Here is a 12,893-nt window from a genome sequence, read left to right on the forward strand (position 1 = left end):
CTTTTTCTACTCCCTAAGCTGGCGCGCACATCCCCACCATTTTGCTGCGCATCTAATTCGCAGTGGATTGCCTATTACCAACAATTATAAAAACGAGCTCTTCTCAAATTGTCCAATTTTGTTTACAAGTTGAAGGAAAATTAGTAAGTATTTACCGTAAACCTTATATGATAAATATGTATATACTTTAATGGCTTTGCCCTAAATCTGTTTATCTTTTTTACTCCTCAGAAAAATATTTATTTTGGATAGGTCATCAACTATTAACAGACCATGATGGACATAGAGCAATGTATTACATATCCATGTAATTTGCAAATGTATATTGTACCACCTACTGGGAAGATTAGATCAGAAGAGTTACGAGAATGGTGTATTGATAGAGTAAGAGGTAAGATAAAAGAAACAATTTGAAAATATATAATATATATACACATGATAAAAATCAATAGATCTTGTTAAACATAATAAATACACTACACATTTTTGAAAATTCTGTAGCTGTTTATTTCTTTTATTCGTTTATAAGAGATTTGTACCTTAACAAGAATATGTTTTTATTTTATAGTTCTAAAATTAGTAGAGGAAATATTAATGAAAAATTATAAAAAAACACCTGTGCAATGTGCAGAAACTTTAATACATGAATTGGAAAATAATGGTATCCACGAATTTGCAAATCTCATAAATATTCATAATTATTCCCACAGTGGAGTAGAACATTTTGTAAGATACGATTGCGCATCACATTTTATACTTAGATCCGCATTTTCATTTGAGCAAAATAAGAAAAAATGGTTTGTCAAATACGAAACCAAGTTATTTGCTTGGCGACTTTCCTTCTTAGATAAAGATAATGTAAAAATGCTGCTTGATCTCAGTAATCTTCAATATTCCATTGTTAGTATTAAGTGTAGACATACTGTAAATATCATATAAATGTTGTATCAATTTTCTATATTTATTGACCTTTTTTATTCTATCGTAGGTGAGTTCAGAAGAAATAGAACAAATAAAAGATGATTTAATTCTGTCATCTGTTGAAAATGTCGCTAATATAAAATTTTATAAAACTTCTTTTAATAATGTAATAAGAGCAGTTAAAAAGCGACATGTATATATAAAAAATGGCATCGCTTATGTACCAGAAACAAAAATGTTTTGGCTAATTATACCTGCGTTTAATAAAACATTAATTAATGGATTTGCCGTAAGTTTAGAGCAATAATAGCATAGTGACACGAACTTAGAATTATATATACCTACTATATTTTTGATAAAATATATATTATTTTAGAATGCACGAGTAGTTGCATCAAATACTTATGGAAACCTTAAAATAACAGAAATTTTAGGTACGTTATCAAGTCTTATTAAAACTCGATCGTTCAAGTGCAATTACCACAATGATGTCCCTATCGATCAATTGGACGAGGTATGTTCACGATCTCAATAGACTTATTGAAATAAGGTATTTGTAATTAAAAACATATTTAAGATTAATATGTTACTTTAAAATTTAACTAGTTATCGAGGACATCTTATCCGTTATGTATGAGATTACTACACGAAGCACTAAGAACAAAGCATCATCTCACAAATGGTGGTAGAGTTCAATATTGTTTATTTCTTAAAGGAATTGGTCTTAGCCTTAACAATGCAATACAGTTTTGGAAAGATGAATTTACCAAAACAGTTGATGAAAGAACTTTCGAACGAGAATATAAATATTATATTAAGCACTTGTATGGAGAAGTAGGCAGACGTGCGAAATATGAACCATCTCCTTGTTTTAAAATATTCAAGGCTGAAGTTGGTCTAAAAGACAATCATGGTTGTCCATATAAACATATGGAATTACATATCCTTAAAAGTACCCTTACTAAATGTGGACTAATTCGATCAGGTTATCAACACTTTAAACGATTATGAAAAAGAAATAACAATATATAATAGAAAATGATTAATCTTGTGAATCAATTCACTGTCTTAGTTAATATTAATATATCCATTTACGTAATAGATAATTAAAAAACTTATGACTATTTCAGATATAAACTCAATAGTGGAACTTTCAAAAGATGGTCATTATTTGCAAGCATGTAAAAGATATTATGAAGCTAAGGATTTGTGTATTATAGGAAACACTATTGATCATCCAAATGAGTTTTTTGAATATAGTCGTAAAAATATTCAAACTGAGTGCCCAGGTAAGTTTTTCACTTAAACAATTAAGTTTTAAAACATTCTTTAAAAACTTTCTATATATATATTGATTATTTTAGATGTGGAAGACTAAAACGAAATCTTATACACATGTAATATACACAACGTAAAAAAATATCGATTTCATTCCAAAATAATTTTATCCAAGTCGATATATGTACTCAACAAAAATGTTTACACGACTACCCCTCTGTTTATGTTCGTTATATATATGCAGACTGCTGTTAATACTTATAAGTATTAACAATGTTGGCAGTATTTACAAGATTCAAGGTTTTGTTAAGTTACTAAATACAGATCTAATTATTATTAGATGATCTGAAATATAGGATCACCATAAGTGTATGGTGAAAAAATAATTTCATTTGTAATACAATAAAGAAGTTGTAATTATAGAAAAATTAACAATTATTACAGACGGTATTGTCCCAAGTTACAAAGAGATAAATTTGTTTAATGGATAGTGCTGTACTTCTATTAACTAATTCAAAGAGAATTGTATCACATAATTCTCTGAACGGACATCTTGATAAAAGACCATCTGTTTCACAAAATGTACAGATATTCTTCTATGCCTGCGAAGTGATGATATCGTTATCCTTCCCGTACATTTTGTATCATTTGTAAAAATTGTATAAAGACAAGTATTTCAAACTAAGTTTTCTATAAGATGCAATTATAACTATTTATGTGTAATATTCCTTGAATTATATTAGATTAGGACCAATCATCAGTTCGTCATAACGTATATCTCAACATGAATATGAATGGTGTACACCGCATGTACATACAATGAATTCTACGCGTATGTATATCCAACGTCTATGGCGGCGCGTAGATTAGCAGAGGCCTCCAACTTTTGTGAACTTCTAAAAAAGGTATCTTGTTTATACAAAATAAAGTATCAGGTCTCAGGAATTTCAGAGGTATTTAATATTGTTGAACGTGAAAATGGTTAGAGTGAATCGATCGCTTCGCTCGCTCCAAAAATAATAAGCTAACCCAGGCCAGTTGCAGTTATATGTATATGTACTAGCAAATTTGAAAATGATACGCCATAGATTTTAAAGCCGGTGCCGTTCCTACGTTATCGACTGCTGGACTTGAGATAACAGACCACTGAGGTGACGCGATAGGCGGAATAAATTACCATAGCGAAGATATATACATGTACAATTAATAACACTGGATGGGCGTCTATCAATGTGTTAGCGATGTCTATATACGCTGTTTTCAGTGTACAGCATTATGTAAAAGTTTTTGGTGAATACCTTGGAAATTACCGAAGCTAATACGTTTTATATATGGAGTCCTTCCCCCTCCCCCCCCCCCCCACACACAAATGCCATCATGATCGGCGTCAGATCTCTTTCGAAATTACATACAGCCAGAAATTTTATTTATTCCGTATTGCATACTATGTATCTTTTTTAAATTTTAGTTATTACTACTCATGCGCTCAGCCCCATGGTACAATTGAGACGAGTCTTCATTTTATGGTACAAATCAGGCTACACCGAGCCACTGAGCTGATCTGTCCTCTAAGAAATTGTGTCATTTTGTCCTCTCTACAGATCCTGAAAATCTATGCCCGAATGGTTTAGCTTTCGACTTTTTTTTGTTTTCGTGCAAAGTGAATATGTCAAAGACTGTGGCGATACTGGCGATATGCAGTTAGCGTTAAACTGAAATCAATTGCAATTGTGAATTGTAGGCGCAGATATCAATGAATCGTTATGAATTATTAATATCCAAGTGATCATAGTTGGATCCACGACATGGCATCTCGTAGGTGAGGCACGTTTTTATAGTTGCATAAAAGAACATGTAATTATCATAATCGACGGTCGTTCGCTAAACAGGTCCACTTATTAATTACTCTTAGTTGCGGATTAATGAAATTTGATGGTGCGAGGTACGCATTTGAGTTGTTGGATTATTTATCGCTGATGAATGAATTTTTAATGTCCAAACACGGACGAAATAATATACCAGTTGACACATTTATATTATATATATATATATATATATATATATATATATATATATATATATATATTCGTCACAGATATTTCCAGACAAAAATATTCTCTCTTTATTCTACATGATTATTTGTATGCATTTTCGTAGTCTATAATCATATGATTTTTACACAGTATTTATATCGTGTTTTGTAGAATGAATTCTCTTGTACATATATGCTTAAATTTTTATTATTATTTGCACAAGATGATCGAAATTATTGTAATCGATAATTTAAATATGTTTTAAAAATGTTTTCCATTATGTCTTCTAATAGGAATAATTATTTCATTGTAGCACTTTTTATCCTTTTAAATTTATGCAGAAGTAAGTTAAGTTTGATTCATTTGTAGGCTATTAGTTGAACCAATAATTTCTATGGAATATTGCATTGATACTGTCCGATTAATTCTTTCGTCCAATCACGGAAAGGTAAACAATAATAGCATAACATTTGTTACAGATGGTTCCATCCCAACATTTCGGGTTTAGAAGCAGAACGTTTATTAATGGAACGAGGTTATGATAGTTCATTTTTGGCAAGACCCAGCTCATCCAATCCTGGTGATTTTACATTATCCGTGAGGTAAGAACATAATTTATATTATATTCTCATATAATAGTTGACAATATATAACAGCTCAGTATCGTTTCGCTATAACGGATATTTTGTTCTTTTTCTCAGACGAAATGGTGAAGTGACTCACATAAAAATACAAAATACAGGAGACTTTTATGATCTTTACGGTGGCGAGAAGTTTGCAACGTTGTCAGAACTTGTGCAATTTTATATGGAAAACGGAGGACAATTGCGTGAAAAAAATGGTGAAATTATTGAACTGAAGTATCCCTTGAACTGCGCAGATCCAACAACCGAAAGGTATTTATTCAAGACAAAGAGGTAATATTATTGATTCCATGATAATTGTAATAGTAAGTTTTGTCATGCATCGAAACATTCTTTCTTGCTACTATTACTTGAAATGCACGCATATAGCATGGTATGTGTTAATAGTAAAATATGGGTAAAGGTGGTTCCATGGCCATTTATCAGCTAAAGAAGCAGAACGTTTAATGCTGGAGCGAGGTAAAAATGGATCGTTTCTGGTTCGTGAATCCCAAAGTAAACCTGGTGACTTTGTATTATCCGTGCGCACAGACGATCGTGTTACACATGTTATAATACGATCTCAGGTTAATTACATCCTCTATTATGTGTCATATATATCATCTTTAACAATTTTCTCCTTATTATAAAATATTATCAAACCTTGCAATGTGCTGTTATTAAAAATTAATATATCTTGTAGGATAATAAATATGACGTTGGAGGGGGTGATAAGTTTGATAGTCTGACTGATCTAATAGAACATTATAAACGCAATCCAATGGTTGAAACGAGTGGAAGCGTTGTACATTTAAGGTAGAAATCGTTAAACTTGATAGGTCGTTAATTATGTATGTGTATACAAGATATATCTTTAGATCTTCTCTATTTGTCAAGGCAACCTTTCAATGCTACTCGTATAAATGCTAGTGGCATTGAAAGCAGAGTAAGGCAATTGCATAAAGAAAACGGCTGTTCGAACGGATGGTTATGCTGGAACGGAACCACCGGCGGTAACGAAGCTGGAATAGGGCGTGGTAAAGGAAAAGCTGGTTTTTGGGAAGAATTTGAGTCATTGCAACAGTTAGAGTGCCGTCACTTATTTTCCAGAAAGGAAGGTTTACGTCCCGAGAACCGGGCAAAGAATCGGTACAAAAATATCTTACCATGTAAGATGTTCTTTAACTTGATTAATTTTCTTAATTATTTTCATGTGGTATATGTGTACATTGAAATCATAAAATATGATTATTTTATAGTTGATCACACAAGAGTGCGATTAAAGGATGTTGATCCAAACGTTCTTGGAGCCGATTACATCAATGCTAATTACATTAGGGTAAATTTTTCCGCATGATTCAATATTTGCTTTGCTTACGTATGTATATTATGTATTGAAATTTGTTTGCATGCTACTTCTACAGAATGAAGAAGGAGACGGACAATCCGGCGGAATCATTACCGTCGGTGATGTTGGTGCATTTAATAAGTGTTACATCGCAACGCAAGGTTGCCTTCCAAACACGATAGCAGACTTCTGGCATATGGTATACCAAGAAAATACCAGAGTAATAGTGATGACTACCAAAGAAATGGAAAGAGGAAAGGTATACTATTTAAAGAAATTCACGTACGAATATATAACATATATTCTATTTTAGAACAAATGCGCCCGTTATTGGCCAGAAGAAGGCGAAATTGCAGAATACGGTAGCGAATGGAAAGTACGAGCCTTGTCGCGCACTTCAACAGCGGATTATACACTACGGGAATTTATTTTACATGGAAATAAATCGTGTTTCGCGGAATCTAGAAGAATTTATCATTATCATTTTCAAGTACATATCATTACAATAGAGTTCTTAATTATAGCCGTTGTATTATGCTGCATAGAACAAAATGATGAAGTTGTGTGTTAACTATATTAACTTTCAGGCATGGCCTGATCACGGGGTTCCTTCGGATCCTGGATGTGTATTAAATTTCCTTCATGACGTTAATGCGAGACAAGAGTCGATTACTGCATCCCTTACATCGAGTAGCCAAAATGCACAAAGTATAGGGCCGATTCTTGTACATTGCAGTGCTGGAATTGGTAGAACGGGAACGTTTATAGTTATCGACATGATTCTTGATCAAATTAAACGACACGGTAATTTTTAATAGAGAGATCATGTGTGTTATATTATAATATAATATGATTATATTAAAATATCATATTATATTGTAATATTTCATTAGAAATTTCATGAGTTCTTCTAATACTTTGTGCATATTTTATCAACAGGCTTAGATTGTGAAATTGATATTCAAAGAACGATTCAAAGAGTACGTTCGCAAAGATCAGGAATGGTTCAAACTGAAGCACAATATAAGTTCGTCTACCTTGCTGTGTTACATTATATTGAAACTGTGTCTCAACGAATGCAGGCAGAACAGGTAAGTAGACAAGATCTGTTTTACATACACATATATTATCCAATGATCTTGACTCATCTATAATCTTTTGTGTTTGTTGTCTTTTTACAGAAATCTCTTCATCTAGGTCGAGAATATACAAATATACGTTATAAAAGTGAAACAAACGCTACAACAAATATAGGTGATATACCTATTCCTACATGTACTGCAACGACCGTTACAACATCGGCACATTTCACGTTACCCACTCCTATCAGTAGTTTGAGGCCAAAGTAATTACTAATATCAAGATCTTTGGAAAGCAGGGCAATAGGCATTGTCACTCTTATCGCGCATGGTTTTAAACTTTGATATTACTTCCGTGATATGATCTGTGTTTGTAAAAATTTTATTTTGCAAATTGTCCAATCGTTTTTAATATTTAAGATGGTAAAAAGAGAAGACGAGGTAGTTGCAATGTATCTATATGCAGTGCACGGTCTCAATTTTGAAACTGTGATTATCATTTACTGCATGTTCATAAAGCATAGAAAGAAAAAGAAGCGCGCGTGCGTGCTTGCTGCATGCATGTACGGATGGATGGATGGATGGATTGATGGATGTACGGACGGACGGACGGACGGACGGACGGACGGATGATTATAATTCCAACATTTTATAGATGAATACTTAAAGGCAATTAGCAAAACGTTTTAAAATTACGAATGTATTATAAGAAATGTGAAGAATATTTTGAGAATTGCAACAATATTCCAAAACATTCAAATACGAGATCACACTAATAATTATTTCAAATATATTATAATTATATAATTACTTATATACTGTTAGCTCGCTATTAGCTGTATTACGTGGAATATTAATTAGGTAACAAATTTATATAAAAACAGGTAATTATTTTTTATGCTTATTTTTATGGGCCGATAGTGGAAGGATTTTCTTGTGGTATAAATATTTTCTCGAATATGCAACGAAATTCCCTAGGGTCTCTTTACGTTTCCTGGTGTAATATTATATATTGTACCTTAAAATGTGTAATATTATGTTTCTTTTTTGTTTTTTTTTTTGTGATTACATAATTGTACAAATTTTTTTAGCAATATCTAGGACTGACTTTTATATAAAACTTTACCTTTAACATTTAGGCAAGATTATAAAACATCTATTAATTGTAAATTTTAATTTGTTACGAGGCAGACCACGCAAAGGTGAAATAGTTACAACTTTACGTATTACTAGATACGTGCAAACGATATATGTATTGCGAATAACATTTATTAATTTTGAAATGATCGTACTTAATTATGACGTTAAATACTATTGGATCGAAGTTCATTGAATCAAAGTCATAAAAAATATTCTACTAAGTAGCAAACTGTCAGACCAGGGATTGTATTGGAACACAAACCGGTGTAATTTATCGATCAGTCCCATAAACAGTATTTATAACATTGAAATGTAAATTACGAAGATATTCGTTACATTTGTCTGTAATTAATTATGTTTGTGATTTATCTATATTCCAATTTTTGTATAGATTCATATTAAATTCTGTACACTTTTGTGCATTAGCGACAAGTTTTTTTTCTTGTACATTTTTACATGTCAGTTCAATGCAGTATATATACGTCTAAGTGGGTACTGTCTTACACAATAATTAAACATTGCGATACTTATAAGTCTTTCATAACATTATTTGAAACCAAAAGAAGATTTGCTTTATTTAACCATGTATATGTTTTAAATTATTAAAGTAGATTTGAAAATGAAATTTTAACGTCTATCTTGATACATAAGAATGACATTTTTTTATGTAATTATATGTAATTGCATATATATATATATATATATATATATATATATATATATATATATATATATATATTATTACATGTGGATGGTTCAGATAATTTAGTCATTTCGTGGTTAATACTATTTTCTTTTCTTTTTTTGCTGAATTATAATAAAAATTGTAGTTTGCATTATTATAATTGTTATTTTCTTTACAGCTAATTTGCAAAATCCTTAGTTACATTTAAGGTTAATGGATTTGTAACTCCTGCACGACGGCAAGGCTCTGGGCCGCAGCTTGCTAAGCAGTTGAAGTTGGAGACAGAAATTGCTTTGTTCCGATTGGCTCACGATTCAACGCTAAGACAGAATTCACTGTGGATTTGATACAAACGCTTCCTTAGAGAGGAAGACAAATATGCAGGAGTTTAGGTATCATATACAGGGTGTCCCAAAATTATTGTGAAAATGTAATCCACGGTTTCGTTTACGAGTTATTAACGAAAAACAGCGATCAATACGAGGCGGTTAAGCTAATGAGCGGAACTAGGCTTCGACCGCTCGTTGGCTCGGCCGCTTTTACTGCTCATTCGATCCGTAGTTGATCCTGTTTCAGCAGTAAATTGTCAGCCAATCACAGCAATGAAAATTTCTATAACAATCCTCGCTAACGAGTGATGCTGCTGCCTGGAAGTGTGCTGGGGTAGATCCCATTACTGTACTTAAATTTATGCTATACGTTTCCATTTCATTTTTGAGATCATGCTAATTACTGTGTAATATATGACATAATAGTGAACGATTTAAACGAATAGTTAATTATAATATAATTTATGATGAAATCTGTTAGTTATATATACTATGTATTTACGTGAACTACGTGCAATGCAGGTTACGTTAGGCGACTTATGTACATGAACGCTTTACGTGTTTGGATCGTTTCCCTAAGAAGAGTATGAACATGTACATACAATTTATTAAATATTATAAGCATATTTTGTGCAAATATTGTTACTGATGTTCAGATTATATGCACATGCGGAAAGAAGCAGACATAAAAATGTTAAATTTTCATCGACTTAAGGAAATGCATGTGTTGCTTGAATGTTGCATATTCCACCATGCGTTTGGGAATCAAAGTCGAATCAGCAATGTTCGTCGTATAGTTAGCAGTATAACAAATTTCACGCCAACATCCGATGGTGTCATGTACGTTTTCGATAGGGATGCGAAGCTACTGCAAAGAGAACGAGCAGCACAAGCGCCCAATGCAATACTGTTTGATTACATCAAAGACGAAGTAGGTTACAGACTATCGGATAGAATATTTGATATAAAGAAAAAATTTAAGAAAGCACTTAACTTAGGATGTGGTCGTGGTCATGTATCCAAGCATATCGCTGCAGAATCTGTCGAGGAACTAATATTGACAGATACGTGTTCAAGTTTGCTACACGAAGCAGAAACCACAGAAGGAATTAAAGTAACCAGAATGATTTTGGATGAAGAACAGTTTTTGTGGGAGGAAGACAGTTTAGACTTAGTCATAAGTTCCTTGAATCTTCATTGGGTGAACAATCTGCCAGGCTGCCTTGAAAACATTCATAAAAGCTTAAAGAACGATGGTGTATTCTTGGCAGCTATGTTTGGAGGAGAAACGTTGTATGAACTGAGGTAATTTGAATAACATGGAAAAGAATGACAATTTTGTGGTAATTTATTGTTTGTTGTTTGTTTTTCCAGAAGTTCCTTACAATTAGCAGAATTGGAAAGGGATGGTGGGATTTCAGCTCATATTTCACCATTCGTTGAAATTAGAGATATTGGAGCTTTGTTAAATAGAGCCAAGTTTACAATGTTGACTATCGATACAGATGAAATGGTTGTTGGTTATCCAAGCATGTTCGAATTAATGTGGGATTTGAAAGGTATTAGTTTATCCTCTGAACTGCAAGCAGATATACTATTACATCTTCTCGCATGGGAATTCCAATGAACAGTAACTCTATGTCAAAGCATTATTACCATTACAAATAATGTTGTGATCTTCATCTGTGATGTTTACTGTTTTGGGTATTGCTTTATGACATAGTTACTGGGACATCCTGTATGCATATAATCATTGTATAAGATAGGACATTATATGGATTAGTTATTTCGAGGTATTTAATTTTGTAGGAATGGCCGAGAATAACGCTACTAGAAATCGAAAATTACGTTTAAATAAAAACACTCTATTCGCTGCTTCTGCAATATATAAAGAACTATACGGAAAAATTAAAGAAGATGGTACACCGTTTATACCTGCGACATATCAAATAATTTACCTAGTAGGCTGGAAGCCAGATCCTTCGCAACCAAAAGCGTTAGAAAGAGGTACCGGCGAAATATCGATTAAGGATCTGTACAGATTAGACGAGATCATAAAAGAGACTAAAAAGTTCGAATAGATGAAGAATCTAAATAATATGCGAAGTATTGTTATTTATATGTAATGTACAAGTATAAATATTTATAATTCGTGAAGAGAACAATACATTCAGTAAACAAACCATTTCTTCAAAATTAATATAAAAGTTAATCTTGATCAACAATTAAAAGCAATAATTTCATTTATATTTCAGGATATTCTTTTATAATATTACGACTTTTGATCGATTTTATCCTTATGTACTACAGCACCTTTCTCTATAAGATCAGGAATTTCAACTGCCATCCATGGTCCCAGCTAAAAATATACATTTGAATATTTATAGCATAAAATACTAATAATTTAGCAAGAGTAATAATTATATAAATGAAAAATTTACTCCAAGGGCCATGACATGGGCAATTCCAAATTTTGGTACATTACGGGCCCACAAAGGCTTAAAATGATCTGTCAGACAAATCTTTCCACCCCTGTACATTTTTGCAGTTTTACCATCTAACTCTGGTAAAGCTATTTCAGGTGCTGTTGTGGGATATGTAACAGCAATCTACAATTACATTATTATTATTATTATTATTATTATTATTATTATTATTATATTATAGATATTGCGGTACTTAATTATTGTAGATAGAAGAACGACTTACCTCAAACTCAATCTCAAATTCGTATTTTAAGAGATTGTGAATATACCAACATTTTCCAAACCATCTTGTACCCTCTTTGTTAGATTCTAACCGAAACCAATCATTGTCAGAATCTTTATTATTTTTTACATACTGAAATACACACAAAGTTTAGGAACATCGTAAATTCTAAAATCTTAATTTATCGATCGATTAATCTCTTGCAAACAAGTTTATAGCATAAGTAATAAAAACTTTGGAAAGATTGTTAAGCGTATGGAAAGCACCACATTGTACAATGATGATTTACTTGAATTAACGCTTGATATTCTTCCTTTAATCTTTGCACCCACAAATCCTTATCTCTAGGACCCGCTTTCGTTTGTAACAATGGAATATTACTTAATGTTTTCTTCGTTGATTCATCAACCATCCTGAACTACAAACGTTATTCAAAACGGTGACAGGTTAAGTAAGGGAGTATTGGTTAAATGGGTTGTCTGATCTGCTTTGCAGTTTTGGTATTGGGGCCGTGGTGGAGGTCGGTGAAGGCCATGTAGAGAAACGAGAGGAGCTCCAGACCTGGAGCACTTCGAGAGATGAGTGACAGGAGGCGAGATTGGAAAGTGTAGTAAGAGCGAATAGGGAATAGGGACTCGTTCCTTCACTTATTTCACAAAGTGTTGCCGGCTAATTCATGCTTCAAGCCTAAAATATCTGAGGAGCGCAATAGTGGTCTGAAGTTCGAAATATCTGGAACAGTTTGGTA

General features: G+C 32.4%; 4 protein-coding genes across 8 annotated transcripts; 3 read left to right on the forward strand and 1 right to left on the reverse strand.

Moving 5' to 3' along the window:
* On the forward strand, nt 1-3,144 carry LOC117227576 (DNA primase large subunit). 4 transcript variants are annotated; one of them, XM_076521995.1, is made up of 8 exons: nt 2-143; nt 232-391; nt 569-900; nt 989-1,210; nt 1,298-1,435; nt 1,528-1,606; nt 2,052-2,210; nt 2,286-3,144. In XM_076521995.1, the coding sequence occupies exons 2-8, from the start codon at nt 274-276 to the stop codon at nt 2,297-2,299; spliced, it is 1,062 nt and encodes a 353-aa protein (XP_076378110.1). In that variant the 5' UTR covers nt 2-143; nt 232-273; the 3' UTR covers nt 2,300-3,144. The 4 variants fall into 4 exon arrangements, with proteins under 4 accessions (XP_076378109.1, XP_076378110.1, XP_033338836.1 ...); XM_033482945.2 differs by having other exon boundaries at nt 3-143; nt 1,528-1,906; XM_076521993.1 differs by having other exon boundaries at nt 34-143; nt 253-391; nt 1,528-1,906.
* Nucleotides 3,145-3,607: 463 nt separating this feature from the next.
* LOC117227483 (tyrosine-protein phosphatase non-receptor type 11) lies at nt 3,608-9,047 on the forward strand. 2 transcript variants are annotated; one of them, XM_033482756.2, is made up of 12 exons: nt 3,608-4,018; nt 4,712-4,834; nt 4,934-5,128; nt 5,280-5,442; nt 5,559-5,671; nt 5,753-6,024; nt 6,115-6,194; nt 6,280-6,462; nt 6,517-6,693; nt 6,791-7,007; nt 7,143-7,294; nt 7,385-9,047. In XM_033482756.2, the coding sequence occupies exons 1-12, from the start codon at nt 4,005-4,007 to the stop codon at nt 7,550-7,552; spliced, it is 1,857 nt and encodes a 618-aa protein (XP_033338647.1). In that variant the 5' UTR covers nt 3,608-4,004; the 3' UTR covers nt 7,553-9,047. The 2 variants fall into 2 exon arrangements, with proteins under 2 accessions (XP_033338647.1, XP_033338646.1); XM_033482755.2 differs by having other exon boundaries at nt 4,001-4,141.
* A 691-nt stretch (nt 9,048-9,738) lies between these two features.
* On the forward strand, nt 9,739-11,621 carry LOC117227618 (arginine-hydroxylase NDUFAF5, mitochondrial). Its single transcript, XM_033483044.2, has 3 exons — nt 9,739-10,741; nt 10,811-10,995; nt 11,246-11,621. The coding sequence occupies exons 1-3, from the start codon at nt 10,098-10,100 to the stop codon at nt 11,515-11,517; spliced, it is 1,101 nt and encodes a 366-aa protein (XP_033338935.1). The 5' UTR covers nt 9,739-10,097; the 3' UTR covers nt 11,518-11,621.
* A 40-nt stretch (nt 11,622-11,661) lies between these two features.
* On the reverse strand, nt 11,662-12,889 carry Ufc1 (Ubiquitin-fold modifier conjugating enzyme 1). Its single transcript, XM_033483049.2, has 4 exons — nt 12,435-12,889; nt 12,146-12,277; nt 11,878-12,045; nt 11,662-11,795 (listed from the first exon to the last, which is right to left on the reverse strand). The coding sequence occupies exons 1-4, from the start codon at nt 12,555-12,557 to the stop codon at nt 11,709-11,711; spliced, it is 510 nt and encodes a 169-aa protein (XP_033338940.1). The 5' UTR covers nt 12,558-12,889; the 3' UTR covers nt 11,662-11,708.
* Between the last annotated feature and the right edge of the window lie 4 nt (nt 12,890-12,893).

The sequence above is a fragment of the Megalopta genalis genome, chromosome 5 (assembly GCF_051020955.1).
Source record: "Megalopta genalis isolate 19385.01 chromosome 5, iyMegGena1_principal, whole genome shotgun sequence".
Classification (NCBI taxonomy): domain Eukaryota; kingdom Metazoa; phylum Arthropoda; class Insecta; order Hymenoptera; family Halictidae; genus Megalopta; species Megalopta genalis.

What these genes read in the sequence shown, in the direction of transcription:
- LOC117227576 (XM_033482945.2), top strand. Translation starts at nt 274, where the DNA reads ATGATGGACATAGAGCAATGTATTACATATCCATGTAATTTGCAAATG. An exon ending in CATTAATTAATGGATTTGCC is followed by an intron (nt 1,211 to 1,297) that starts GTAAGTTTAGAG and finishes ATATTATTTTAG; the next exon opens with AATGCACGAGTAGTTGCATC. An exon ending in ATGTGGACTAATTCGATCAG is followed by an intron (nt 1,907 to 2,051) that starts GTTATCAACACT and finishes TGACTATTTCAG; the next exon opens with ATATAAACTCAATAGTGGAA.
- LOC117227483 (XM_033482755.2), top strand. Translation starts at nt 4,122, where the DNA reads ATGAAATTTGATGGTGCGAG. An exon ending in GCAGATCCAACAACCGAAAG is followed by an intron (nt 5,129 to 5,279) that starts GTATTTATTCAA and finishes ATATGGGTAAAG; the next exon opens with GTGGTTCCATGGCCATTTAT. An exon ending in AAGAAATGGAAAGAGGAAAG is followed by an intron (nt 6,463 to 6,516) that starts GTATACTATTTA and finishes ATTCTATTTTAG; the next exon opens with AACAAATGCGCCCGTTATTG.
- LOC117227618 (XM_033483044.2), top strand. Translation starts at nt 10,098, where the DNA reads ATGCACATGCGGAAAGAAGCAGACATAAAAATGTTAAATTTTCATCGA. An exon ending in GAAACGTTGTATGAACTGAG is followed by an intron (nt 10,742 to 10,810) that starts GTAATTTGAATA and finishes TTGTTTTTCCAG; the next exon opens with AAGTTCCTTACAATTAGCAG. An exon ending in ATTAATGTGGGATTTGAAAG is followed by an intron (nt 10,996 to 11,245) that starts GTATTAGTTTAT and finishes TTAATTTTGTAG; the next exon opens with GAATGGCCGAGAATAACGCT.
- Ufc1 (XM_033483049.2), bottom strand. Translation starts at nt 12,557, where the DNA reads ATGGTTGATGAATCAACGAAGAAAACATTAAGTAATATTCCATTGTTA. An exon ending in AATTTGAGATTGAGTTTGAG is followed by an intron (nt 12,046 to 12,145) that starts GTAAGTCGTTCT and finishes ATGTAATTGTAG; the next exon opens with ATTGCTGTTACATATCCCAC. An exon ending in CCCATGTCATGGCCCTTGGA is followed by an intron (nt 11,796 to 11,877) that starts GTAAATTTTTCA and finishes GTATATTTTTAG; the next exon opens with CTGGGACCATGGATGGCAGT.